Here is a 27,207-nt window from a genome sequence, read left to right as displayed (position 1 = left end):
AACTTTAATGTCATTTTGTTGTAAGAAATCATCTAAGCCTAATTTGAAGCACTCAGCTGTAACTGCTATATCCAGCACCTGGGGTAGTCTATTCCACAGTTTTTATGATGAAGAAGTAGGAGTGTTACTAGAACCAGACATTTGGGGCTCATGTCAGGTTTTTGAAATAGTGTCCCAGATTTCCATGTGACTGTCCTTTAGGCCTACAGCCTATGAGACAACAGGACAGGATCTCTGCGCAGGATCCCATCCCAGCATCCTAAAGATTATAAGCCCAAAGACACAAGGAGTGACCATTTCTAAGTGAGGGACATATGAGTAGCACTATTACTGAGTGATGGGTAATATAAGGAGGCAACACTACATTTCGTTAGTAGGGGCATTAAGGTGACACTGGGGGTTGTAAGAGTGCATCAGTGCTGAGTGGGGTCACGTAGAAAATATAGTGGGGAACAATAAGGGGCAGTGGGGGCTCTCAGGTGCATTAAGGGGGCTGTACTTTGCTGCATTTTTACTTCATTACTTCATGGGGATTGAGGAAGATCCCAGCGGTTGGACGACTTTATTCCATGGATTGGGGATTACTACATGCTGCATTTTGGAAAAACCACCACTGACCTAAAAATTAAAGTGAGAAAAAACACCAATATACTAAAGCTATGTATATATAGTACAGCATTTTGTAAGTAAAGATGACTTCCCAATGATATTTCACCTGTAATTCATGCTTTCACCAGTCTACTTGAGCCATATATGTAACTGTAATATGAATGCATGTGTATGCCAGACCAGCATGCACACTCTGCTAGGGTGGACACCATGGGGGAGATTTATCAAAACCTGTGCAGAGGAAAAGTTGCCCAGTTGCCCATAGCAACCAATCACATTGCTTCTTTCATTTTTGAAAAGGCCTCTGAAAAATGAAAGAAGCTATCTGATTGGTTGCTATGGGCAACTCAGCAACTATTCCTCTGGACAGGTTTTGATAAATCTCCCCCCATATTGCTTTAGTTCGCAATGACTTATTTTTATCCAGGCACAATAGTCCCGAGGATGTCGTGTATTCTCTATTGGTGTAGCAGACTTTTGTTATCAAGGAATTTAGATCACACAATGAGGCAAAGAATGTGACTATTTGAGGAAATAGTGATCATAATATAATACATTATAACTTGTTCTTTAATAAGGGAATCTCTCGAGGGGCCACAAAAACAATGAATTTTAGGAAGGCAAAGTTTGATCAACTCAGAGAAGCCCTTAACAATATAAAATGGAATGATGTCCTCAAAAACAAGAATACTGACACTAAATGGGAGACTTTTTCTTAATTTAAAATATCTTAAATTCTCACTGTAAGAGGTATATACCTTATGGGAATAAAAGGAATAAAAGGGTCAGAAATAAAAGAAAACCAATGTGGATGAATAAAAATGTTAAGGGGGCAATAAACAACAAAAATAAAGCATTTAAACTACTAAAACAGGACAACAGTGAAGAAGCATTAAAAAGCTATAGAGAAAAATGTAAAATATGTAAAAAAAACAGATAAACGCCGCAAAATAGAGACAGAAAAACTCATTGCCAAAGAGAGTAAAACTAACCCCCAAAAAAAACTTATAAAGAAGAAATTATAAACGGGGATCAGGACAAAGTAAATATATTAAACAAATTCTTCTCCACTGTATTCATCGAGGAAAATGAAATGGCAGGTGAAATACAACTAGATAAGGTAAACTCCCCAGTACAGGTCACCTGTCTAACCCAGGAAGAAGTACAGTGCCGCATACAAAAAATCTAAATAGACAAATCCCCAGGCCCAGATGGCATTCACCCCTGTGTTCTAAAGGAATTAAGTAGTGTAATAGACAGACCCCTATTTTTAATATTCAAGGACTCTATATTGACAGGGAAGGTTCCCCAGGACTGGCGCATAGCAAATATGGTGCCAATATTTAAAAATGGGTCAAAAGGTGACCCTGGGAATTATAGGCCTGTTAGTTTAAACTCTGTTGTATGTAAATTGTTTGAGGGTTTTCTAAGAGATGCTATTTTGAAGTATCTTTATACAAATAAATGTATGACTCCATATCAGCATGGATTTATGAGGGATCGGTCCTGTCAAACTAACCTGATCAGCTTTTATGAGGAGGTGAGCTCCAGACTGGACCAGGGGCAATTTTTCCAAAGCATTTGATATGGTGCCTCATAAAAGGTTGGTGCATAAAATGAGAAGGATGGGGCTCGGGGAGAATGTGTGTAAGTGGGTAAGTAATTGGCTCAATGATAGGAAACAGAGGGTGGTTATTAATGGTACTTATTCTGATTGGGTGACTGTTACTAGTGGGGTACCACAGGGGTGAGTCTTGGGTCCTGTTCTATTTAACCCCTTAAGGACCCGGGGTTTTTCCGTTTTTGCATTTTCGTTTTTACCTCCTTGCCTTTAAAAAAATCATAACTCTTTAAATTTTGCACCTAAAAATCCATATGATGGCTTATTGTTTGCGCCACCAATTCTACTTTGTAATGACGTCAGTCATTTTACCCAAAAATCTAAGGCGAAAAGGAAAAATAATTATTGTGAGACAAAATTGAAAAAAATAAATGCCATTTTGTAAATTTGGGGGCTTCCGTTTCTACGTAGTACATATTTCAGTAAAAATGAAACCTTATCTTTATTCTGTAGGTCCAGATGATTAAAATGATACCCTACTTATATAGGTTTGATTTTGTCATACTTCTGGAAAAAATCATAACTACATGCAGGAAAATTAATACGTTTAAAATTGTCCTCTTCTGACCTCTATAACTTTTTTATTTTTCCGCATATGGGGCAGAATGAGGGCTAATTTTTTGCGCTGTGATCTGAAGTTTTTAGCGGTACCATTTTTGCATTAATAGGACTTATTGATGGTTTTTTATTCCTTTTTTCATGATATAAAAAGTGACCAAAAATGCACTATTTTGGAATTTGGAATTTTTTAGCGCGTACGCCATTGATCGTTTGGTTTAATTAATGATATATTTTTATAATTTCGACATTTCCGCACGCGGCGATACCATATATGTTTATTTTTATTTTTATTTACACAGTTTTTTTATGGGAAAAGGGGGGTGATTCAAACTTTTAATAGGGGAGGTGTTAAATGATCTTTATTCACTTTTTTTTCACTTTTTTTGCAGTGTTATAGCTCCCATAGGGACCTATAACACTGCACACACTGATCTTTTACATTGATCACTGGTTTCTCATAAGAAACCACTGATCGATGATGCTGCCGCTTGACTGCTCATGCCTGGATCTCAGGCACTGAGCAGTCATTCAGTGATCAGACAGCGAGGAGGCAGGTAGGGATCCTCCGGCTGTCTTGTAAGCTGTTCGGGATGCCTCCATTTCGCCGCAGCAATTCCGAACAGCTCCCTGAGCTAACCGGCGTGCTTTCACTCTCACTTTAGATGCGGCGTTCAACTTTGAACGCCGCGTCTAAAGGGTTAATTGCGTGCGGCACCGCGATCAATGCTGCGTGCTATTAGCCACGTGTCCCGGCCGTTGTTAGAGGCCGGGCCCGACACGCCGTGGCCCCGCGTTATAGATTGGGAGCGGACTCATGACGTACGTGTATGTCATGGGTCTTTAACAGGTTAATATATTTATTAATGACCTTGTAGAAGGGTCGAATAGTAAAGTAGCAATCTTTGCAGATGATACTAAACTCTGTAAAGCGGTAAACACAATAGAGGACAGTGCACTGTTACAAATGGATCTGGATAGGTTGGAAGTTTGGGCTGGGAAGTGGCACATGAGGTTCAACACTGATAAATGTAAGGTTATGCACATGGGGAGGAAAAATCCGGGCTGGGATTATGTATTAAATGGGAGAACACTTGGGACGACTGACGTGGAAAAGGACTTTCTAAACATAGTACAGAGAGTGCTCCATAGTGTAATTAAAAAGGGGACATAAAGGTGAAGGGGAGAAAATCAAACCGCTCACCCTGAAATGTTGTGCAGCTCCATACACAACAATGATAATGAATATAAAGAGAGCTCCGCTGCCCTCCGGCTGTATGGATCAGGATAGCTTCAGGTAAATGCTGGCTCAGCTGGGCGCAGGAACTACTCACAATGCAGGACAAGGTGGAGATATAAACTTTATTTCCAAGATGCAATGCGTTTCACTGACAAAATACATGTATACATGACATAATTATAGACTACACATAATGTATACATATAAAGAAAATATATAATAAAAATAAACACAAAAGTCACATGATTATAAAATGCAATGTGAACAGCAGTATAGTCATTTAATCACAATTGTGCCATATACAATTAGCGAACATACTCTATGGTCTCATTCATGCCCAGCGGTGTCAATGTTGCCAATTTAAATATCCAAAATGATTCACGGTTTATGAGCCATTGATATCGGTTTGGAGTCCCCTCTGGTATGGTTTCAAGTATAACAAGTTTTAAAGAAGTAATATAATTTCTGTAAATTTGTGAGAAATGTCTCAAAACGCTGTGTAATAAATAACTATTTTTGATATTTGACCTATGCTTACACATGCGTGAACACATGGTCCAACATATTGCAGACGACAGCTGCAAGACAACAGGTAAACGGCAAATTGAGTATCACAGTTCATTGAATGAGAGATAAAGAATGTATTTTTCATTTGATAACATGCAAAAGTACTAATGTGGCTACCAATCATACTGCAACACAAGCAGTGTCTTCTTACAAGGAGAGCACCCCATCTTTATAGATGCTAATGGTGAGGCATTATCTGCTTCACTTAATTCATTATTTGTTTTATCTAATCGGAGCCAATAGGTTTTGTAAATTTTAAGATTGCCTAAACGTTACTCCCAGGGTCATAGGTACTTAGGGATCTTAGTTAATAGTAAATTTAGCTGTAGTGACCAGTGTCAGGCAGCTGCTGCCAAGGCAAATAAAATCATGGGGGGCATCAATAGGGGCATAGATGCCCACGACAAGGAAATAATTCAGAACACACATGGAATACTGTGTACAGTACTGGGCACCAGTGTACAAGAAAGATATAGTGGAGCTGGAGAGGGTTCAAAGACGGGCAACCAGGGTAATACGGGGAATGGGAGGACTACAGTACCCAGAAAGATTATCAGAATTGGGGTTATTTAGTTTAGAAAAAAGAAGGCTTAGGGGCGACCTAATAACTATGTATAAATATATCAGGGGGCAGTACAGAGATCTCTCCCATGATTATTTATACCCAGGACTGTATCTATAACAAGGGGGCATCCTCTATGTCTAGAGGAAAGAAGGTTTCTACACCAGTACAGACGGGGGTTCTTTACTGTAAGAGCATTGAGATTGTGGAATTCTCTGCCTGAGGAGGTGGTCATGGTGAACTCTGTAAAAGAGTGTCTGGATGCATTTTTGGAGAATAATAACATAACTGGTTATGTATACTAGATTTATAGGGACAGAACGTTGATCCAGGGATTTATTCTGATGCCATATTTGGAGTCGGGAAGGAATTTTTACCTCTAGTATGAGGGTTTTTTGCCTTCTTCTGGATCAACTCAGTAAGGACTCATTAGGGATATAGGTTGAACTTGATAGACTCTGGTCTTTATTCAACCTTATGAACTATGTTACTATGTTACTATTCTTGTAGAATTCTCACAAATTACTTTGACTAGGATATAAACTATGACCCTTGTCTTTGACCAATAGACTGTTTGATATTATGTTTTGTCATTTACCCACTAGAAAAAACATACCTTACAACAAAAAGAAGAAGACAATGCTTTATAATTGATATACTTACAATTTTGGCAGTAAAATCTGTGTGATTATAAATTAAGCTTCCTTTTTAATGGCATTAAACCCACATCACCCAATACCTTCATGCACTGGTTTTCTTTTCAAAGTCTTTGCAGATCCTTTGTTTCTGTAGGCAATGCACAGGTGTGATGCTCTGTGCTGATATAGAAGAATATCTCATTAATATTGCATACTATGCCATGTCATGATGTTCCCAGTTGCCTCTGCACAAAAGTAACCATATAAAATACATTTTGTATGCTTTAGGTAAAGTATTATAGATATCTGCAGCATGGTTTCTTTAAAGGTGAGCCCTAATGATTCCTGTCCTGTCAAATACAGCATTGCTTTCAGACATTGGGCCTGCTGTTCTGTATATGACAAGTGGGAACCATGGCTCCTTCTAACATATAAAGTTGTCTCTTTTGCTGCGTATACAGTGGTGCAGTATGGGTTGGCAGAGCCTGGGGCATTGGAAAATTATAGCCTTTCCCCACCAACTCTGCCTGTGAATGTATGTGAATAGAGATAAATACAATGTATACCAGGGGTGTACGCAAGATCTTTTTAGGGTTGTGGTTTAAAAAAAAAAATAAAAAAATAAATAAAAAGACATCAACACCAGGACTTAATATGCACGATATTTTAATAATAACATCATACTGGTATGAAATAAAAACTACTATAAAGAGACCAATATTACCAATAACACCACTATAAAACAGATAAATGTCCACTAACATTACCACCAAATAATGATGACCCATATAGTGGTGACCTCGGCACTAGCCCTACCTAAGAGATTACATGGCGGTTACATCCAGTGACTCACAAGGGACAACATGTGGGTCACTGGAGAGTTGGCATTCGGGCACTCTCGTGCGATGTTGCAGAGTGCCTAAGCATTAGCTCTCCTTCGGAACACTGTCTACTGTCTGGCATGCTCCTGCTGGAGTGAGGTAGGACAGGTAGGCTGTTCTTTTTAGAGGGGTTTAAAGGGCTTTGTGTGGGGTAAAAAAAATAATTCCCCCAGTGCTCCTGCAGTGCCTCTTGTCCTGCTCTGGTCTTCAATACAACCGTCTTCCTAAGGTACAGCGTGACATGTTGTCTCTGGGAAGCACCTGGGCCCAATTTGTCATACTACCACTCAGTAAATCCCTGAGTCAGGACATTGCTGCGGCCTGCGATTTACTTACCTTTACTTACCTAAGCACTGGAGGTAAGTACAGTTTAATTTTTTTATATCTCACACAATCGTTATAGTTTTAAAACCTTCCCTCCCAAATAACCCCTTTAAATGATTATCATTGAGTACCTTGGTTGCAATAAATGGTTTATTTAGTTATTGTTGCCTTCCTGTCATCTTGAACCAGACTCAAACCACTCTCCTCTGATCTCTAACATCAACAAGGCATTTTCAGCCACACAAATGCCACTCACTGAAAATTTGCTCTTAATCAGAGACCTTTCACTGTAAACCCTGAAGATGGTTTTTGCATAAAAAAAAAAAAAAAAAAAAAAATTAAAGGGGTACTCCATTGGCCAGTGTTCTGGGTGCGTTCGGAACATTTACGCAGCCAGAACACTGGCCAGTGGAGTACCCCATTAAAGTCACTTAAAGAGGAACTCCGGGGAAAAACAATTGTTTTTTAAATCAACTGGTGCCAGAATGCTAAACAGATTTGTACTTCTATTTCAAAATCTTAATCCTTCCAGTACTTATCAGCTGCTGTATGCTCCAGAGGAAGTTCTTTTTTTTTTAAATTTCTATTCTGTCTGACCACAGTGCTCTCTGCTGACACCTCTGTCCATGTCAGGAACTGTCCATAGTAGGAGCAAATCCCAATAGCAAACCTATCTTGCCCTTGACAGTTCCTGAGACAGAGGTGTCAGCAAAGAGCACTGTGGTCAGACAGAAAAGAAATTTTAAAAGAAAAGAACTTCCTCTGTAGTATACAGCAGCTGATAAGTACCGGAAGGGTTAAGATTTCTAAATAGAAGTAATTTACAAATCTGTTTAAGGTTCTAGCACCAGTTGATTTTAAAAAAAAAATGTTTTTCACTGGAGTACGCCTTTAAATCCCCTTTCTTCCCTATGCTGGTGTTCGATTTGAACTTAAGCAAGTTGTCTTAACCATATCTACCTGCCTAAATCTATTTAGTTGCTGCTTTATGAGTGGCTGATAAGCTATTTGTGCTATAGCCCCATTGAACAGGTGTCCCTAAAAAGTGTGCAGTCAGTGTATATATACTGGCATACATTGCAGTTTGTTGAAATCAGGGAATGCTCACTAGGTATACCTCCAATGGACAAAAAAATTAAATAAAAGCCTAATATGCACAATCAGTAAGGTAATAGAATTTACAAGTTTGGTTAAAAGATTACAATTTAAAAAATCCTTTAATGTAACCAGAAAAATATAAAACAAATCACATAAATATTACATAAGTAATAATCTAGCACATATAAAAAAAACACAACCCAATGTTTTGTTTAAATATAGTGTATATTAAACAAATATTACAGAAATTATAAACATACACAGAATTGTATCATTCTAACTGTAACAAAATTAAGGCCGGGAGAAAAATCACCCAAAAAGGTCTCAAAAGCCAAAAATGTAGCTGGCACAATGTTCTGTACAACATAAATACTACTAGCAATATAAAAATATATACAAATGTAACAATGTGCAATACAAGAGACAGGACTAGTGTAAGGAGTGAATGGACTGCTCCACTGGATGACAGTAAGATTTACATTACATTCAGTTACAAGAGAAAGTCAGCTGCAGTGGCAAAAGACAGTCAGGTGCAATGTCAGGAGACAGCTGCAGTGATAGCAGACAGTCGGTTGCAGTGGAAGAAGACAGTCAGTTACAGTGTCAGGAGACAGTTGCAGTGGCACTGGCAGGAGACCATCAGTTACAGTGACAAGAGACAGTTGCAGTGGCAGGAGATAGTAAGTTGCAATGGCATTTGACAATCAGTCTCAGTGACAGGAGACAGTTGTAGTGGCAGAAGACTGTCAGTGGAAGGAGACAGTGGCAGTAGACAGTCAGTTGCAGTGTCAGAATACAGTCAGTGGCAGGAGACAGTCAGTGGCAGTAGACAGTCAGTGGCAGTAGACAGTCAGTTGCAGAATACAGTCAGTGGCGGGAGACAGTAAGTTGCAGTGGCAGGAGACAGTCAGTTGCAGTGGCAGGAGGCAGTCAGTGGCAGGAGACAGTCAGTTGCAGTGGCAGGAGGCAGTCAGTGGCAGGAGACAGGCAGTTGCAGTGGCAGGAGACAGGCAGTTGCAGTGGCAGGAGACAGGCAGCGGCAGGAGACAGGCAGTGGCAGGAGACAGGCAGTTGCAGTGGCAGGAGACAGGCAGTGGCAGGAGACAGGCAGTGGCAGGAGACAGGCAGTTGCAGTGGCAGGAGACAGGCAGTGGCAGGAGACAGGCAGTTGCAGTGGCAGGAGACAGGCAGTTGCAGTGGCAGGAGACAGGCAGTTGCAGTGGCAGGAGACAGGCAGTGGCAGGAGACAGGCAGTGGCAGGAGACAGGCAGTTGCAGTGGCAGGAGACAGGCAGTGGCAGGAGACAGGCAGTTGCAGTGGCAGGAGACAGGCAGTGGCAGGAGACAGGCAGTGGCAGGAGACAGGCAGTGGCAGGAGACAGGCAGTTGCAGGAGACAGGCAGTTGCAGTGGCAGGAGACAGGCAGTTGCAGTGGCAGGAGACAGGCAGTGGCAGGAGACAGTCAGTGGCAGGAGACAGGCAGTTGCAGTGGCAGGAGACAGGCAGTTGCAGTGGCAGGAGACAGGCAGTGGCAGGAGACAGGGAGTGGCAGGAGACAGGCAGTGGCAGGAGACAGGCAGTTGCAGTGGCAGGAGACAGGCAGTTGCAGTGGCAGGAGACAGGCAGTGGCAGGAGACAGGCAGTTGCAGTGGCAGGAGACAGGCAGTGGCAGGAGACAGGCAGTTGCAGTGGCAGGCAGTGCAGTCTTCTCACACTTTGCAGTGCTCCTGTTGCCTTGGTTCCTTTCCTCAATGCAGGACGTAACTAAACTCCAGCAGGGCTGAGCTCATTGTTTGACTTTGCAGGGAAAACTGAAACCTCTTTCCGCCTCTCCCTCCTCCTCCTCCTCCTCCTTAGAAAAAAAGGGGGGAGACTTGGCTACGAGAAAAGGATGTGAAAATATGGCGAACTTTTCCTGGGAAATGCTGAGTGCGAACCGTTACTTGTAATAAGAGTATTAGAGGCACAGCCTGACCAGCAGAACTTCTCCGGCACTGCCATGGCTTTCCCTGTCAGCACTGCTACTACTGTGTGAGGAACAATGGAGCAACAGGCTATGAAGAGGAAAGACAGGGTACGAGGCTCGCTACTTCTTTGTTGACTTTCTAATTAACCCCTTGTGCAGGTCCCTCCTGCAGGCACCATTGTTTTTATTAGGTGGGATGGTAATGGGGGCTTCCATTATATGAGCTTGAGCACAAAGAGATGGGTCGTGTTTTAGAAGGGGGTGTAGTGTACACCTTTGTGTTCTTCCAAGCTTTTCACTGGAGACAATGCAACTTTATGTAACCATTTCATTGCTGCCTTCTTACCCTCTTGTGCTTGTTTTCCTGCTCTTTGTGCTGTGTAGGATAATAAGGGTTAACTCTTTGTGGTCTGCATGTGATCATGTAGGGTCCATGCTGTGTAGAGAGTAGTAGTAAAAGTTTATAAGGCATCCTGACACTGTGCTGACCCCCTCTCTAGGGTGAGGGCAGGGGATGCCAAAGCAATAGGAGGCGGCAGAGGAATGACAACAGTGGAGGGCAGTAACAGGCAGTAATGGAATATGGACATGTGCTGGTCTCTTCCATATCAGCAGGGTAACCCCCTTAGTCTTGGTTCTCACGTGGCGTCCTAGTGCAGTTTTTGCAGCCACATGTTAGTGAACAGAGATGTATGAAATTCCCATTTATGTCTTTCAGCAATTTCATTCAATGCCATTGTGGTACGCTGTTCAATGACATTGTGGTACACGTTCGATGTCATTTTTATTTTTACTAGAGAAACATAGTATTTGTACAAATACAGAGTTTAGATCCCATTCATTATATTGCACTTTCTATTATAGATTGTGAAGTGATGAACAGCATGTTAAATAGGAAACCTATAGAACAAGTGGGGTCTGGGAGTAGGGGCATAGATGTATGAAACAAAAGGCAGAGGGACAGGCCATTCATGAACATGAAGGATGGGTTATGGAGAATGGAGGCCATATAAAGGTTTTGGGGAAGTCATTGAGCAGCAATTGTCCTATGCCAATTATTTTTTTTCTAAAACCTGTTACTGTGTTTGTATGACTGTCAGAAAAATTTGACATATTCACCATTTTTATTGATGATATATAAAATCATATAGTCCCAAACAAAAAGGGAATCACATAATTTGTGGTCTAGTTTTGAGACTATGTTGATAGAAGATACGGCACTCTCTGTGAACTCGTGGGTGCACTGTTAGGGTCCCAACCCATGTAGATTCAAAGAAATGATAACATAGCACTGCACTTGCGGTGAAAATAGTAGTAAATTTTATTCTTGCAATCCAAAAATGTATATGTGACGTTTCGGTCAAAAATTACCTTCCTCAGACCGGATTGCTGCGGGGGAGAGGGGAAGTTAAGGAGAAACGGTATCCTGTGACCGTGTGGCAGGTGTGGATTCACACGCGACTTCTGTCGCCATCTCCACTTACCTGCCACACGGTCACAGGATACCATTTCTCCTTAACTTCACCTCTCCTCCGCAGCAATCCGGTCTGAGGAAGGTCATTTTTGACCGAAACGTCACATATATATATATTTTTTGATTGCAAGAATAAAATTTACTACTATTTTCCCCGCAAGTGGAGTGCTATGTTATCATTTCTTTGAATCTTGTTTTGACACTAGCCACATTTTTCAATAAAGGGCAAATGTTTAAGAATCCATACTTTTTAAATTTTTCATTCAAACAATAAATAAAATTGGTGGCACAAGAATAAAAAAATTACATATGGCTAGGAGGCACTATAAAAATAAAATAGAAGTGATACTCACCTCCCCTGATCCCCTGCAGCTGCTCCCAATCCCCCCTCGTCAGTGCTGCCTCCATGTTCTTGTGATAAGTCGTTGCTGCAGGAACTGCCCCGTGGAGCCAATCACTGGACATCGCTGCAGTCAGTGATTGGCAGAGAAGGCAGTTTCTGTGTCCATGATGTGTCACAGGAAAGCAGCGGTGACAAGTAGGGATCCACACGGCATCTTTTAGGGTTCAGTGAAGGTAAGCTTAATTTTAATTGTCCAATGTGTAGAAGAAGATGACAGCACTCACCAGTACAGTAGAAAATCTTCTTTATTGAAAGTACAAAAACTCACATATAGTGCGGCCGGACCAGGACGCCAGACAGAATTAGCAGCATGCGTCCTGGTCCAGCCAACCTATATGTGAGTTTTTGAACTTTCAATAAAGAAGATTTTCTACTGTACTGGTGAGTGTTGTCATCTTCTTCTACACATTGGATTATTATGGACTTTGTCTATCTTATTGGTAAAGCACCCGAATGTTTACAGTAACTGCACCAGCACTTTAGGAGTTCTACTAGGACTGCATTTGGCATTGTGAATTTTCTCGTATGGGGATTGCTGGTATAAGGGGTTTGTGCAAACCACTGTTACTTTCTATTGCCTTAATTTTTATTGTATAGCCTCTGTCTATTTTCGACAGCTCACTAGAGAATGAATGTGGAATGGCAATGCACATGCATGACTCCTTGATCTTTTCCCAGGTGAAACTTAAAGGGATACTCCGGTGGAAACCTTTTTTCTTTTAAATCAACTGGTGCCAGAAAGTTAAACAGATTTGTAAATGACTTCTATTAAAAAAATCTTAATCCTTCCTGTACTTATTAGCTGCTGAATACTACAAAGGAAATTATTTTCTTTTTGGAATTCTCTCTGATGACATCACGAGCACAGTGCTCTTTGCTGACGTCATTAAAATAATAATAACAATAACTCTTTATTTATTGTTGTCCTTAGTGGGATTTGAACCCAAGGCCCCAGCACTGCAAGGCAGCAGTGCTAACCACAGAGCCACCATGCTGCCCTTAGCTTGCATCTGCTATGCATGGTTGCTAAAATGGACAGAGATGTCAGCAGAGAGCACTGTGGTCGTGATGCCATCCGTGTTCCAAAAAGAAAGGAATTTCCTCTGTAGCATTCAGCAGCTAATAAGTACTGGAAGGCTTAAGATTTTTTAATAGAAGTAATTTACAAATATGTTTAACTTTCTGGCACCAGTTGATTTAAAAGAAAAAAGGTTTTCACCGGAGTACCCCTTTAAGTGCCAGTTCTCAAGTTTGCTGTGAATAAGGGATAAGTGTTTTAAGTTGGAATACCCAATTGAGATTTTTTTGCTTCTACTGCCACTGTGAATAGCTGTTAAAGGGTTCTCCCACGTGTGTTTTAGTATATATTTGTACACCCTGTGAAATACCAATTATGGTCAACACCCGTGGTGTAAGTAAAATAAAGGGTGCCCTATAGCATATATCGAAATGGGCCTCAATTAGAATTTTTATGGCAAAGTTTTCCGCTGCGGAAATTCTGATGTGCAGGTGCAGCAGAATCTCATTGAAAACAATGGAAGGCTGCTGCATGGATATTTTCGAGCTGAATTTTTCTGCTGGATTAGGCTTGGAAATTCCGCCGTTTGAAAGGGCCCTTAAAGGACAAGTATCATGAAAAAAAACAGCGGCGCGTCATGACCCCCGCCCGAAGTGGGGGCCGCCACATCCCCTCCATATAGTTCTATGGGAGAGCCATTCAGCAATCTTCAGCTCTCTCATAGAACTATATAGAGGGGGCGTGGTGGCCCCCCTTCAGGCAGGGGTCATGATGCGCCACTGTGAAGGAGAGCCGGGGCTCTAAACAGGAGCTCGCGGGGGGATACGTTTTTTTCATGATACTTGTCCTTTAATTTCCATGATGCCATTAATTTTCTGACAGTGCAGTTCCCTGGAGAGAGAAGATCTGCACAGTTTCTTACTAATAGAAAAGGAATAGAAGCAACCAGGATGGGTCCCTTGTCTCCATGGGCCCCAAAGCAGCAGCATGGTGTACCACAAAGGTATATATGCCTTTGCTCACCAGTGAATGCACATAATAAAAGGGTGTAGGGGCACTTCTCCAACTGGTAAAATGAATCTTTTTATTTGTCAAGGTATTCATACATTTCAACTGCTCTATCACTGTCCAATCAGTAAAGACTGACTGACTTGCACCATCTGCTAACATCATGCCCACTTCAGACAGTATTTCTCCAGCAAGGGTCTGTCAATGATCAGGAGTGCCCACCTCCTTCCAAGTGATTCAAAGAGGAAATCAAGCAGTTTCACTGAAAACAAGCCTCTTATTTGAATAGCAATACAGTTATAAAATATAACCTTTATTAATCCCCAAATAAAACTGACCAAACAATATGCAAGTAGTGATAAATATAAATATGAACACTCCACAAAAAGGAAAACAAATGACAGTGTCACGGGGGTCAAGGGCTGCAGAGCAGATTCAATACAGATGGAGAGGACCTATATATAATAGTGGATATAGCAGGGTAGTCCCATAGTATTACTGATGAGTTCTTTGACCTCAGTTATAATGGTCAGGAAACAGAGTTGAAGGGAATAGGGTTAAGTGCACTCTAGACCTACAGGCCCCGTCCCTCTGTCCCTGCCTTTTGAGGGACCCACCTCCTTAACAGGGTGGCCTTAACCACAGTGCCTTCCAGAATGTAACTAAGTGAGGGAGAAAACAATAAACAGTCAAATGAAGGAGGATATAGATAGCTAGCTTAAGTACTCCGCAGTCCGCAACTGCCAGGACTAGGGATCGACCGATTATCGGTATGGCCGATATTATCGGCCGATAATCACGATTTTGGGCATTATCGATATCGGCAATTACCTTGCCGATAAGCCGATAATGCCCTGCCCCATGCACCGCGACCGCCCCCCCCGACCCGCTGCACCGCACCGCGACCGCCCCACCGCCGCACCTCACCGCGTTGCACCTCCCACCGCACCGCCCCCATTGCCTCCCCCATCCCCGGTTTTATAATGGGGGAGGCAATGGGGCTGGTGCGGTGCCGGGGGTCAGTCGCGGTGCGGCGGGTCTGGGGGGGGGGCGGTCGCGAGTGCAGCGGCGGCGGTCGCGATGCGGTGCGGCGCGGCGGTGGGGGGGAGCGGTGGCGTTGATAGGTCTCAGGACCCCCGGACAGGCAGGGGGAGAGAATCGGGTGGCGGCGGCGGTCTATGGCACCGCAAAAGCCACTGCAGTGCATTGATTCAAAGCGCCGCTTTAAATCTTTGATCTGCAGTGGTGTCACGGGGGGATAAATAGCCGATAACTTATACCGGAATATCGGTATAAGTTATCGGCTATCGGCCCTAACCTCCACCGATTATCGGTATCTGTATCGGCCCTAAAAAAACGATATCGGTCGATCCCTAGCCAGGACACCCCAATGTGTACCACCAAACAAAAACCATGTGTATAAATAAAACTGTATTCCACTGGTACATGATCAGCTACCAGGAAATGAATAAAATCATGTGGTTCCCAATAGCTATTCCGACGCGTTTCTACCGTCAGTTATTCACGGACTCATCAGGGAACCAAAAAACAATAACCACACAACTGTGGTTGTAACCAATATAGGGGTACATTAGTGATGCTCACTGGATATGTCAAACTGATAATAGTCTCTCAAACTTAGCCTTATATCCATCAGTGATATGTCAAGCAGTAGATAATTCGATATTCTATCTAGATGTTATAAGAATAGATAAATAGGTGCAGGGTAAATCACACTATATTGTAAAAGGTAACAACACAGTTAGGTTTTAGTATATAAACAGTACTAGCACTAGTATGCTGATATGGCTACCAATACTGTAGATCATTTGAGCATTAGGGGGAAATGGAGGGAAAGAGAGAGCCTTATATTGAAAGTCTGGGACCAAATCAATTCCCTAGATAGTTGGGATATTGATACCGATATAGTCAAGCTTCGCAGCCCCTGACCACCGAGACACTATAATTTGTTTTTATCACAAATTTATATTTATATTTATCACTGTTTGCATATTGTTTAGTCGATTTTATTTGGGGATTAATAAAGGTTAAACCACTTCAGACAGTAACCAGAGGGATCTGGGAGCCACTGCACCTACAGCCAGCTCACGGCAGCGGTGGCAGTGCCATTGACATGCCAGGCTGACTGGACAGTGACAGAGCAGCAGGGTCACACCTCTGTCACTCTAGTTGGTACAGGCTGAGTTGTCCATTTCTTCTTAACCAGTACTGTATGTATCAGAAGTGGAAATTAATGGCACTGATGTAGTGGGGGACATAAAGAAAAAGAACTATTGCTTTGCAATAGGGAGTAGTAAGCTATAATGGTGACATATATACATTTTTGGGGACAGAGCATGACTTTTTAAAGAAGATGCCTCAAAACTATTGGAAAAACAATAATTTTAAACATTACTTTTTTAGGCCCCTGTGTATATTTATGGTTTTAACACTTCAGGGGACAAATGTAGATGTTTTATGACCTCCTTTATACAGATGAAGCGGACTATATCTTGCTTTCATTCTAGCTGTTGTTTCTGTGAATCCTATGTATTATAATAGAGAACTGTGCATAGGTGTTGTTTCCTGTACTCCCTTAAGGAATAACAGAGAAAGCTGCACACATATGTGTCTTATTCTCCATGTGTGGGTTAGTACAGATTAAAGGGGTATTCCAGGAATTTTTTTTATTTGACTGTGCTACAGGGGCTGTAAAGTTAGTGTAGTTCATAATATAGTGTCTGCACCTGTCTCTGATGGCTGGTCTCGCATTCTTATGTGAGCTTTGCTATGAATGTTCATCTTTAACAGCATATGAAATAACTCCTGTCGGTATTCCCAGGATGTAGTGCGGCATCCTCACTAGTCAGGTGATGACAGGGAGCCTGTTCTGCTTCAATGGGTGGAGTGAGCACAGGGAATTTGCTACAGCTGTAGGCATTCTGATTAGAAAGCACTGGTCTTTTGCATGGAATTCAGCTCATTTGTGGTTCAATGGGTGGGGTTACTGATTTGTGGGAGGGAGAAAAGTAGAATTATTGGATTTGTAGTAAAAGAGAAAACTCCAACAGGAAATATCCAGTTCCATTTAACCCAAAGACAAGCACAGATCCTTCCTAAGCATGTCCATTACTAAAATCACCTTATGGTGGATAACCTCTTATGGACAGTCAGACAATCAGTTATTAAACTTTTAAAATGTTCCTGTCACACATGTCAAAAGTTGTGATCATTTGAGGTCTGGGCTTTACTCCCCTGCTTGCTGCCTATTTTGTGTCGCTACAGTAAACAGGCTCCATTGGAAGTCTTTGGAGCCTGTCTCATGCAGTGAAATAGAGAGAGAAGTGCTCAGCTGAACACCCAGACCCAAACTGATCAAATGTTTTGACCTGTCTGGGTTATGTCCACCGGGCTACTGGAGGCCATGCCCTTTCTCAATTTTTTGTTCTTTTTGAAAAGTAGCATAGGCAGCATAAAAGACACAGATTCATCTGCAAAAACACTATTTTGGCAAAATGTTACAACTTTTGAAGGCAAGAAAACTGGTGTATGACTAGTGTAAATTTTGCCATGTATTCCTGTTTGGGAAGGTCCTACAGAACACTGGTGGTTCATGAAATAATGGCAGCTGTACACATCTTCCCAAGGTCCTGTGGCATGTACACAGAGAGAGCATTATATGGATGAAGGAAAGGAGGTGGTGACCTCTGTAGGGGGCAGAGTTGTGAATTCTGTTATTGGTTGGCAGTTCAGAATTTTTTTTTTTACATCAAAATAAAACAAACCTGAACTTTTGTTTATAACTTAAAATAAAAAACAATTTGTAAATATTTTTTTTTTTTAAAGGACAACTGCAGCGCTAGCAAATTAGGGCCCAAATGTAATAATATCACAAGTTATATAAGTGGGTTATATATCACAAGTTATATAATGGGTTCCATTACCTGGCTGGTCCCGTTTCCCCGCTATGCCGCCACCGGAAGTCATCTCCTGGTCCCCTATCGCGCGTAGCGTCGACCTATTATTCTCTATGGAGCCGCCATCTTGGTCGACGCTACGTCACAAATGCCCATAATGCGCCGGGGGATTGCTTCACTCCCCCTGCCGCTCATCGTGCTGGCCCCTCTCCTCCCATCTTATAAATATTCATAATGTTATTATGCGCTCAGCCCTGATTGGCTGAGCGCACAGTAGGGGCTGCAGCCTATGAGTACATGTGGTGAGGGTGGAGAGGGCTGATGAGCTGGGATTGGGAGGATGGGAGGAGATAACCACAAGGGAAGGAGCTGTGAGCGTCACTTTATTATAATTTATTATAATTTCCTCGGGGGGGGGGGGGGGGGAGAGGAGGGGGGGAGAGCAGCAGCTAACAGGAAGCTGGTGCAGGGAGTCATAGGAAATGTAGTCTTTATGACATGGCTGCTTACTGCTACAGGTGGCAATTACAAGAGAATGGCTGGGCCAAATTTGACAAATGAGGTATCGTTGGAAAGGTCTTTGAAAGAGCTATCAGATGAGGCAAACTTTTTTTTTTATGTATGAGCGCTGCAGATGTCCTTTAAGACTCACAAGAAGTGTATTTACAAACTTGGATTAGTCATTAGTTTTCTTTATTTTTTATTTCATAGAGAAAGTGTTTTCGCTTGATCAGGTTACCATGTAGTATTTTTAACTAACTGATATTCAATTTTTTTTACTTTTTAACATTGCCAGTTACTAAAATGACTTTATATGAATACAATATGTTAAACACTAGGGCCAAAAAAAAAAGTTAAAGGAAGCAATTGCAAAAAATACGTATATTCTACATTTAGTTGTTATTTAAAGGGGTACTCCAGTGCTTACACATCTTTTCCCCTATCCAAAGGAGATGCCTGATCGCGGTAGTCCCGCAGCTGGGGACGCCCGTGATCATGCACGCGGCACCACGTTCCGGGTCTGATTACGCTTGACCGCAGGTCCGGCGGCGTGTGACGTCACGCCTCCGCCCCCGTGTGACGTCACACTCCGCCCCTCAATGCAAGCCTATGGGAGGGGGCGTGATGATGCCCCCTCCCATAGGCTTGCATTGAGGGGCAGAGCGTGACGTCACAGGGGGGCGGAGGCGTGACATCACATTCCGCCGGCCCTGCGGTCGACAATAATCAGACCCGGAGCGAACACGCTCCGGGGACTGATTACAAACGGGGTGCCACGTGCATAATCACGGGCTGTCAGGCCCAAGGCCTGATTATGGAAACATACATGTGTTTTATAATTGCATCTATGTATAAACTAAGACCTGGGGGTGAGGGGTCATTCAGACGGTGTATCCTGTGTTTTTTGTGTATTGCAGTTTATTTGGGGTCTGGCTGTGTGTTTACATCTCCTTTGAAGTCATGTCCTCTGGTCCCATCATATAATCAACCAGAAAAGAGGGCCAGGAAGAGAGATGCCCCCCTGGTGGGATCAGAGGGGAGGGGGGAATGGAGTCTCCCTCCAAAAAGGAGATATATAATATTTAACAATGCTAGAGTGAGTGTGTTCAATGCTGTGGCATAAGCTGACAAGACCATCCTAAGAACAGCTTAAACTCACTCTCTTGGACTGATACCATCATGCTGTAAGAACTTCATCTTTTGTTTTCTGAACTTGACTTGCTAAACTCTTTTATACATTTTTGTAACTGTATGTCATTTGTTTATTTTTATGCATAGCACTGTGATACCTTTTATCAGATTAAATGTTTAATTAATCAGCTCTGGTCTTTGATCTCTAAATATATGAGCTCACCTTTCTGAAGGCAGCTATGGTGGAAACACGTATCTAAGGGTTAATTTGGTGACTTGCTGGGACTACTAGTGGATACACAGAGGTCTGGCGGCTTTAACCCTTGCACCATGACACTCTCTCTAGCGTCTTGGCTGGACTGATAGGGTGTGATCATGACACGGGCGTCCCCAGCTGCGGGACTCCCGCGATCAGGCATCTTATCCCCTATCCTTTGGATAGGGGATAAGATGTGTAAGCACTGGAGTACCCCTTTAAAGGAACACAAAAGTAAAAAAAATTAAATCTCACAACAATGATGCCCAACAATGATATTCTTTTTCAAATTGTAGCTGTAAGGGTAAAAATAAAAAACATCTTTCATACGGCTCATATATATGTGTGGGCCCTCACATTCTGCCAGAACATGCCTTATGTGTTTCTCCTACGAATGGTTTGATGAACCACTTGTATCTAACCTTCTGCACTTGGGAACACACTCTGAATTCCAATGCCCACTTATTATCCTGTCCAAAATACACTTGCTCTGCGTTTTCTAGGGAAAATCCGTGTGTTGTTCTCTTCAAGGTGACAACAAGGGCCCCAGTCTGTAAATATAACAACTTAGTGATGCTTGTAAGAATATTATGTCTTGCACCACCAGTCTGTAAACTGCCTGTCTGTTAATTTTGCAAATCAAAATCATTTTATTTTAGAGAGATTATCTGTGATTTTAGCGTGCTCTAATGCTAGACATTCTCTTTATTTATTGCTTTTGTAGGCTTTATCTATTTATGTATTATGAATTTGTTATTTCATCACTGTATAGTTTTATTGTAGTCACTTGCAGCATAAAAATTGAGATTTCGAGGAATACCTAATATGTAAATAAGACTTCTATGGGAAAAGCATACACCTAAAGGAGTTATCCCACCAACCACATAAAAAGACTCTAGGTTAAGGTATTACTGTTATTTATATAAACTTTTAACATGTCTTCCAGACATGTAAAGGGTTTAGATCGCAATAAGTCACTGTAATGATGCTGGATGTGGATCCACTAACCTGTGTGGCAGATGACACAGGCCGTATCGGGGAGCGGAGTCTAAGGTGCCGCTTGTCTTCACCAGAGGCGGCCGCAAGACAGGATGGATCTGCTGCGGCAGGCGACACCCAGGTTGCTACCCCCGATACGACTCGACCACACAGGTAGCTGGGAGAGGTGAAGTACAGTAGGAAGAGGCAGAGGCATAGTGGGACTTAGCAGAAGGTCAAGGCAGGCGGCAAAGGTGCGTAGTCAAATAACGTAGCAGAAGGGTCAGAACACAGGCAAGGCAAACAGACAGTATGGAACATTTAATCGCAGTCAAATGGCACTGAAGATCTGGCAGGGAAAAGTGGGAGGTGCAGGGACTTATAGAATAGTGTCAGGTGTATAACATAATTATGAGCGTACTGGCCCTTTAAATTTCAGAGCTCCGGCGTGTGCACCCTAGGAGACAGGGACGCACGCGCTGGAGCTGAGAGGCAGAGGAAGAAGCCCGTTAGTGACGGGCTGGGATTCGCATGCGGGCGCGTCCCGCAATGCGAATCCCAGCCCCGCCGGCAGCGCAGCAGGGGAGAGAGGGACAGTGCACTCATGGTCAGGGGAAGAGGCCGGAGCGCAAGGTGTAACAGTACCCCCCCACTTTTGGTCTCCTCCTCCTTTTGTGGTTTAGAAATTTACTGAGTAGGTCACGGTGCAGGATATTTTCTTCAGGCTCCCAAGATCTCTCCTCTGGACCAAATCCTTCCCAATCCCCAGGATAAAAGCATTTTCCTCTGATAAACTTGGAGTCCAAAATCTGTTTAACAACAAAACCATGAGAGGTACCAGAGATGGGAGTAGGTGAAATGTCTTTTTTAGAGAAACGGTTGTAGAGGGAGGTTTCAAGAGGGAGACATAAAAAGATTTCAGGATCCGGAGAGAGTATGGCAGATGGAGAAAACAGGCCACAGGATTTAAACTTTTCTTGATTTTATGGAGACCAAGATAGCGAGGGCCCAGTTTATAACTGGGTACTCTGAAGCGGATATACTTGGCAGACAACCAGACTTTGTCCCCAGGAGAGAACTCGGGAGGGTAACGTCTTTTCTTGTCCGCTTGAGACTTCATTCAACACGTAGAGTGCAAAAGAGAAGAACGTGTCCTCTACCAGATGGTGGAAAAGTTCTCTACTTGCTCATCAACCGCAGGAACTCCAGAAGAAGAAGATAAAGGAAGAGGAGGACGAGGATGAAGTCCATAAACTACAAAGAAATGCAAAGTTCCAGTAGATTCAGAATTCTTATGATTGTATGAAAGCTCTGCCCAAGGAAGTAAATCGACCCAGTCGTCTTGACGAGCAGAAATGAAAGAGTGCAATGAAAGGTGACAGGAAGTTTAGCCCCCTCCTCCCTGTGAAATGACTTCAGGACAGGTCACATAGCATGCCTAGTAAACTATACCATTCATGTAAATAGCATCAGAGCCAGTCTATTGTGTTCAGCGGGCTAGCCATAAGCATAAATGCTGTCAAAACTGCCCAGGTAAGATGGCTACCCCCCCCCCCCCCAAAAAAAAAAAATGTGCTACAATGAAAGAAAAAAAATCCATCAGAAAATATGAACATATTAGAAAAAAAAAGAACATGTTTCAATATTTGGCTCTAATCAGAAAAAAATTAAATAAATAGAAAAATAGGACATACCGTATATACTCGAGTATAAGCCGACCCGAGTATAAGCTGAGACCCCTAATTTCAACCCAAAATCCCAGGAAAAGTTATTGACTCGAGTATAAGCCTAGGGTGGGAAATACATCATCCCCCCCTGTCATCATCCAGACCCGTCATTAACATCCTCATCATCATCACCGCCTGTCATCATCCAGACCCTCATCATCATCCCCTTGTCATCATCCCCTTGTCATCATCCCACACATCCCCCCTTCATCATCCCCTTGTCATCATCCCCACCCCCCTTCATCATCCCCTTGTCATCATCCCCACCCCCCTTCATCATCCCCTTGTAATCATCCCACCCCCCCCTTCATCATCCCCTTGTCATCATCCCCTTGTCATCATCCCACACCCCCCCTTCATCATCCTCTTGTCATCATCCCACACCCCCCCCTTCATCATCCTCTTCTCATCATCCGCCCTCAGTGGTCTTCAACCTGCGGACCTCCAGAGGTTTCAAAACTACAACTCCCAGCAAGCCCGGGCAGCCATCGGCTGTCCGGGCTTGCTGGGAGTTGAAGTTTTGAAACCTCCGGAGGTCCGCAGGTTGAAGACCACTGCGGCCTTCGACATCATCCAGCCCCCTCTCACCCCCTTTAGTTCTGTACAGTACTCACCTCCGCTCGGCGCTGGTCCGGTGCTGCAGGACTGTCCGGTGCTGCAGGACTGTCTGGAGAGGAGGTAGTCCGGTGGGATAGTGGTTTCCTGGCTGCTATCTTCACCGGGGGCGCCTCTTCTCCGTGCTTCCGGCCCGGAATAGAGGCGTTGCCTTGACAATGACGCAGAAGTACGTTGGCAATGAACGTACCTCTGCGTCGTTGTCAAGGCAACGTGACTATTCTGGGGCCGGGCCCGAAGCGCTTAGAAGAGGCCTCCCCGGTGAAGATAGCAGCCCGGAACCACTATCCCACCGGACCACCTCCTCTCCGGACAGCCCTGCAGCACCGGACCAGCGCCGAGCGGAGGTGAGTACTGTACAGAACTAAAGGGGGGTGAGAGGGGGCTGGATGATGTCGAAGGCCGCAGTGGTCTTCAACCTGCGGACCTCCGGAGGTTTCAAAACTACAACTCCCAGCAAGCCCAGACAGCCGATGGCTGCCCGGGCTTGCTTGGAGTTGTAGTTTTGAAACCTCTGGAGGTCCGCAGGTTGAAGACCACTGCGGGTGGAGAGTTCACTCAAGTATAAGCCGAGGGGGGTGTTTTCAGCACGAAAAATCGTGCTGAAAAACTCGGCTTATACTCGAGTATATACGGTACATTTAGTTTAAATAAAGAAAAGAAACTAAAGTAAATGAGTGGAGAGAATGACTTGGCAAATCTTTAAGGGGTTGTCCAGTATTAGAAAGATTCTGCTTCTCTTTTTTTTGCAAAAACAGCACCACTTCTGTCCACAGGTTTTGAGTAGTACTGCAGCTTAGTCCCATTCACTTCAATAAAGCTGAACTGCAAATACCAGACTCAATCTGTGGACAGAAGGGGTGCTGTTTTTGGAAAAAAAATATGCAGCGTGTATTGGACAACCTCTTTAAGGGGGGTTATCCAGGTTTTATTTTTTATCATTTTTTGGGCCTCAAATGCATCAAAATATCAAAATTAACAGTTACTTATCTCTCTGAACCTCCCCCATGCAGGCTCCCATGGACACCCTGGTCTTTTTTTTTTTTTTTTGGAGCGGATGTCATGTGACCGCTACAACCAAAGTCTGAGGTCATACTTCGGGTAAGATGGCTCCCATCACCTAGATCAGTGATGGCGAACCTATGGCACGCTTAGCCCCCTCTGTGGGCACCCAGCCATAGTTCGCCATGGATGCTTATACAATCAGTCGCACAATGAAGGTGCCGGCCGGGCCACACGGGAGCAGACAAACAAGGGAGCAGAGCCGGGCTCCGGCGGTAAGTTAGCTCCCTGCAGCACGGTCCGGTCCCTTCACTGTGCAGCTGACTTTGACTGTCTCCTCCCAGCAGTGCGCAGCGCTGGGAGGTGAATTAACCCCACCACGGCCAGGTGCACCAGCTGAGCTCTCTTCATGCTGGCTAATGCCGGACATCACCGATCCGAGTGATGTCCGGCATTAACACTTTAGACGCGGCGATCAAAGCTAATCGCGGCGTCTAAAATGCTGGTGACTGCCGGTAGCTCAGTGGAGCTGATCGGGACACCGGCGACATAATGCTGCCGGGTCCCGATCAGCTGAGAGGACAGATGGAGGTTACTTACCTGCCTCCGTCCTGTCCCATCGGCGCTCCAATAATGCTGATAGCCTTTGCAGGCTGTAGTAATGGAGCGCCTATAACACTGATCACTGTCTGCAATGAATAGATTGCAGTGCAGGTAGTAGAACAGTTGCAAAACTACAACTCCCAGCATGCCTGGACAGCCTTTGGCTATCCGGGCATGCTGGGAGTTGTAGTGTTTGAACAACTTGAGACAAACCGTTTGGAAAACTCTGCCCTATGGGGACTAAAAGAATTTGTAAAAAGAAAATGTAAAATAATGTTTAAAGCCCTAAAGCCCCCCAATAAAAGGTTAAATCGACCCTCTTTTTCCCCATTTTTATATAAAATAATGTTACCAAAAAAAAATCGCTGCATGCGTAAATATCCAAACTATTAAAGGAAAACTGTCCGCTTTCTCCCCCCCCCCCCCCCCGTACTAATCAGCAGTACTGGCTGGTAGTGCGGGGGACGCTGATCAGTTTGAGCCTTACCGTGCGTGCCCAGATCCGCCATAATCTTCTTTTTTCAATATATGAAAATGAGGTGCTAACTTGCACCGATCAGGCTAACTGGCACTGTGATGTCACAGAAGATTACGGCAGAAACAGCAGGGCGGAGCCGGGCACGGTAAGGCTCAAACTGATCAGCGTCCCCCGCACTAGCAGTCAGTACTACTGGTTAGTGCGGGGGGGAGAAAGCGGACAGTTTTCCTTTAAAATATAACATTAACGAAAACAAGAGCTTATTTAGGTATTGCACCACCAACCACCAGTGTGTTTTCTTTACTAGAATGTTAACAAAAGATGTTAATTACTAAGGCAACTGTATGAGCGTTTTTTTCTAAACTTAAACCTCAGTATTCCGATTTAATTGCTGCGCTGGCACTTTGAGGGGAAAAAAGTTGGCGTGCATTACGGTTTGGGCACTCGGGCTCAAAAAGGTTCGCCATCACTGACCTAGATAATCCCATTAAGGAGAATGAAAGGGTAACACTGTTAGAGCAATTCTTAAAGGGGTACTCCGGTGGAAAACTTTTTTTTATTTTTTGTGAACTGGTGCCAGAAAGTTAAACAGATTTGTAAATGACTTCTATTTAAAAATCTTAATCCTTTTAGTACTTATTAGCAGCTGTATGCTACAGAGTAAATTCTTTTCTTTTTGTATTTCTTTTTGTCTTGTCCACAGTCCTCTCTGCTGACACCTCTGTCCGTGTCAGGAACTGTCCAGAGCAGCATAGATTTGCTATGGGGATTTTTTCCTGCTCTGGACAGTTCATGATACGGGCATCAGGTGTCAGCAGAGAGCACTGTGGACAAGACAAAAAAGAAATTCAAAAGGAAAAGAATTTCCTCTGTAGTATACAGCCGCTAATAAGTACTGGAAGGGTAAAGATTTTTTTATAGAAATAATTTACAAATCTGTTTAACTTTCTGGCACCAGTCAATTTAAAGAAAAAAATAAATAAACACGTCTGCTCACTGCTGCCTGATGGAAAAGGTGGACAGACATATCCATGACAGAAGAAACTCCAGAGAACAATACCACCAGTGCAAGTTTTTTTCTTCCCAGTTTTGTTTTTATGGATTTCTATTGCTATGCTAACATGTTCTGTTAGTCTAATGAATAATTTTCTTAGCATAACCCCATTAGAGAGTTATCTTTTTGGTATATGTAATGAGAGGATATTTTTTTTTCTGCCTTAGGGTACGTTCACACATACTGGATCTGCTGCATATTTGGTGTATATTTTCTGCTGCAGAATTTGCTGCTCATTGACTGTCATTGAGCTGTCACGCCCCCTCACATAGGCTTGCATTGAGGGGGCGGAGCATGATGTCACACGGGGGCGGGGCTGTGACCTCACAATGCTCTGGCCCCCGTGATCGCCAGCAATCAGACCCGGAGCGAACTTTCTCCGGGGACTGATTCTATCGGGTTGCTGTGTGCAAGATCATGGGGGTCCCCAGCGGCGGCACCCCCGCGATCAGGCATCTTATGCCCTATCGTTTGCATAGGGGATAAGATGTCTTCGTGCTGGAGTACCCCTTTAATGATATTTTTACATGGCTCAATGATTGTGGCCGGGGCTGCACAACGTTCGCTTGACCACTCATGTGACCCTTCACTAACACCATTGTCAGCTGCACTTCTGTCGACACAGGGATATATGCAGCTAACCAACAATGATAATTCCAGCGATCAGTCAATTGCTTGTTTCTCGGCTGATCACGGGGTCTTCTACACAAGGCAATACTTGTCCAGTTTGGCTGATAATTTCTCATGTTAAAGGCCTTAAAAACCCTGACACACAACAAATATGACCTGTCTCTTACATTCTAGTCATGACATGTTGCTTATTTCCTTAGCAGTGAAAGGGTTAAAGGCTTTTACTTGCAGGACCCAACTAGAATTTAAATTGTTTTCTTTATACTGACAATTTTAGTAAATGTGATACAATTGGAATCTACAAAGTCGCTACCCCTGAAAGGTGTCCTCGAAAAAGGACTTGACATTG

The 27,207-nt window shown here is 43.4% G+C and overlaps 1 protein-coding gene and 1 long non-coding RNA gene across 4 annotated transcripts in view; one reads left to right on the top strand and one right to left on the bottom strand.

The window, feature by feature from the left end:
• Positions 1-153: 153 nt before the first annotated feature.
• On the bottom strand, positions 154-6,237 carry LOC130281878 (uncharacterized). The gene is made up of 3 exons (XR_008846147.1): positions 5,821-6,237; positions 3,993-4,114; positions 154-618 (listed from the first exon to the last, which is right to left on the bottom strand). It is a non-coding gene; the product is annotated as an uncharacterized LOC130281878 (long non-coding RNA).
• Positions 613-27,207, top strand: part of TTC28 (tetratricopeptide repeat domain 28) — a 652,388-nt gene continuing 625,793 nt past the window's right edge. The window contains exons 1-2 of one of the 3 annotated variants that reach the window (XM_056529536.1): positions 613-630; positions 9,903-10,171. In XM_056529536.1, the coding sequence (XP_056385511.1) occupies positions 10,139-10,171 (33 nt within the window). In that variant the 5' untranslated portion in view covers positions 613-630; positions 9,903-10,138. Of the gene's footprint in view, positions 631-8,400; positions 8,779-9,698; positions 10,172-27,207 lie in introns of those variants that run through there. The other 2 variants (XM_056529528.1, XM_056529545.1) reach the window with 2 other exon arrangements.

The sequence above is a fragment of the Hyla sarda genome, chromosome 1 (genome assembly GCF_029499605.1).
Source record: "Hyla sarda isolate aHylSar1 chromosome 1, aHylSar1.hap1, whole genome shotgun sequence".
Classification (NCBI taxonomy): domain Eukaryota; kingdom Metazoa; phylum Chordata; class Amphibia; order Anura; family Hylidae; genus Hyla; species Hyla sarda.
This window is presented reverse-complemented; position numbering and strand designations above follow the sequence as displayed.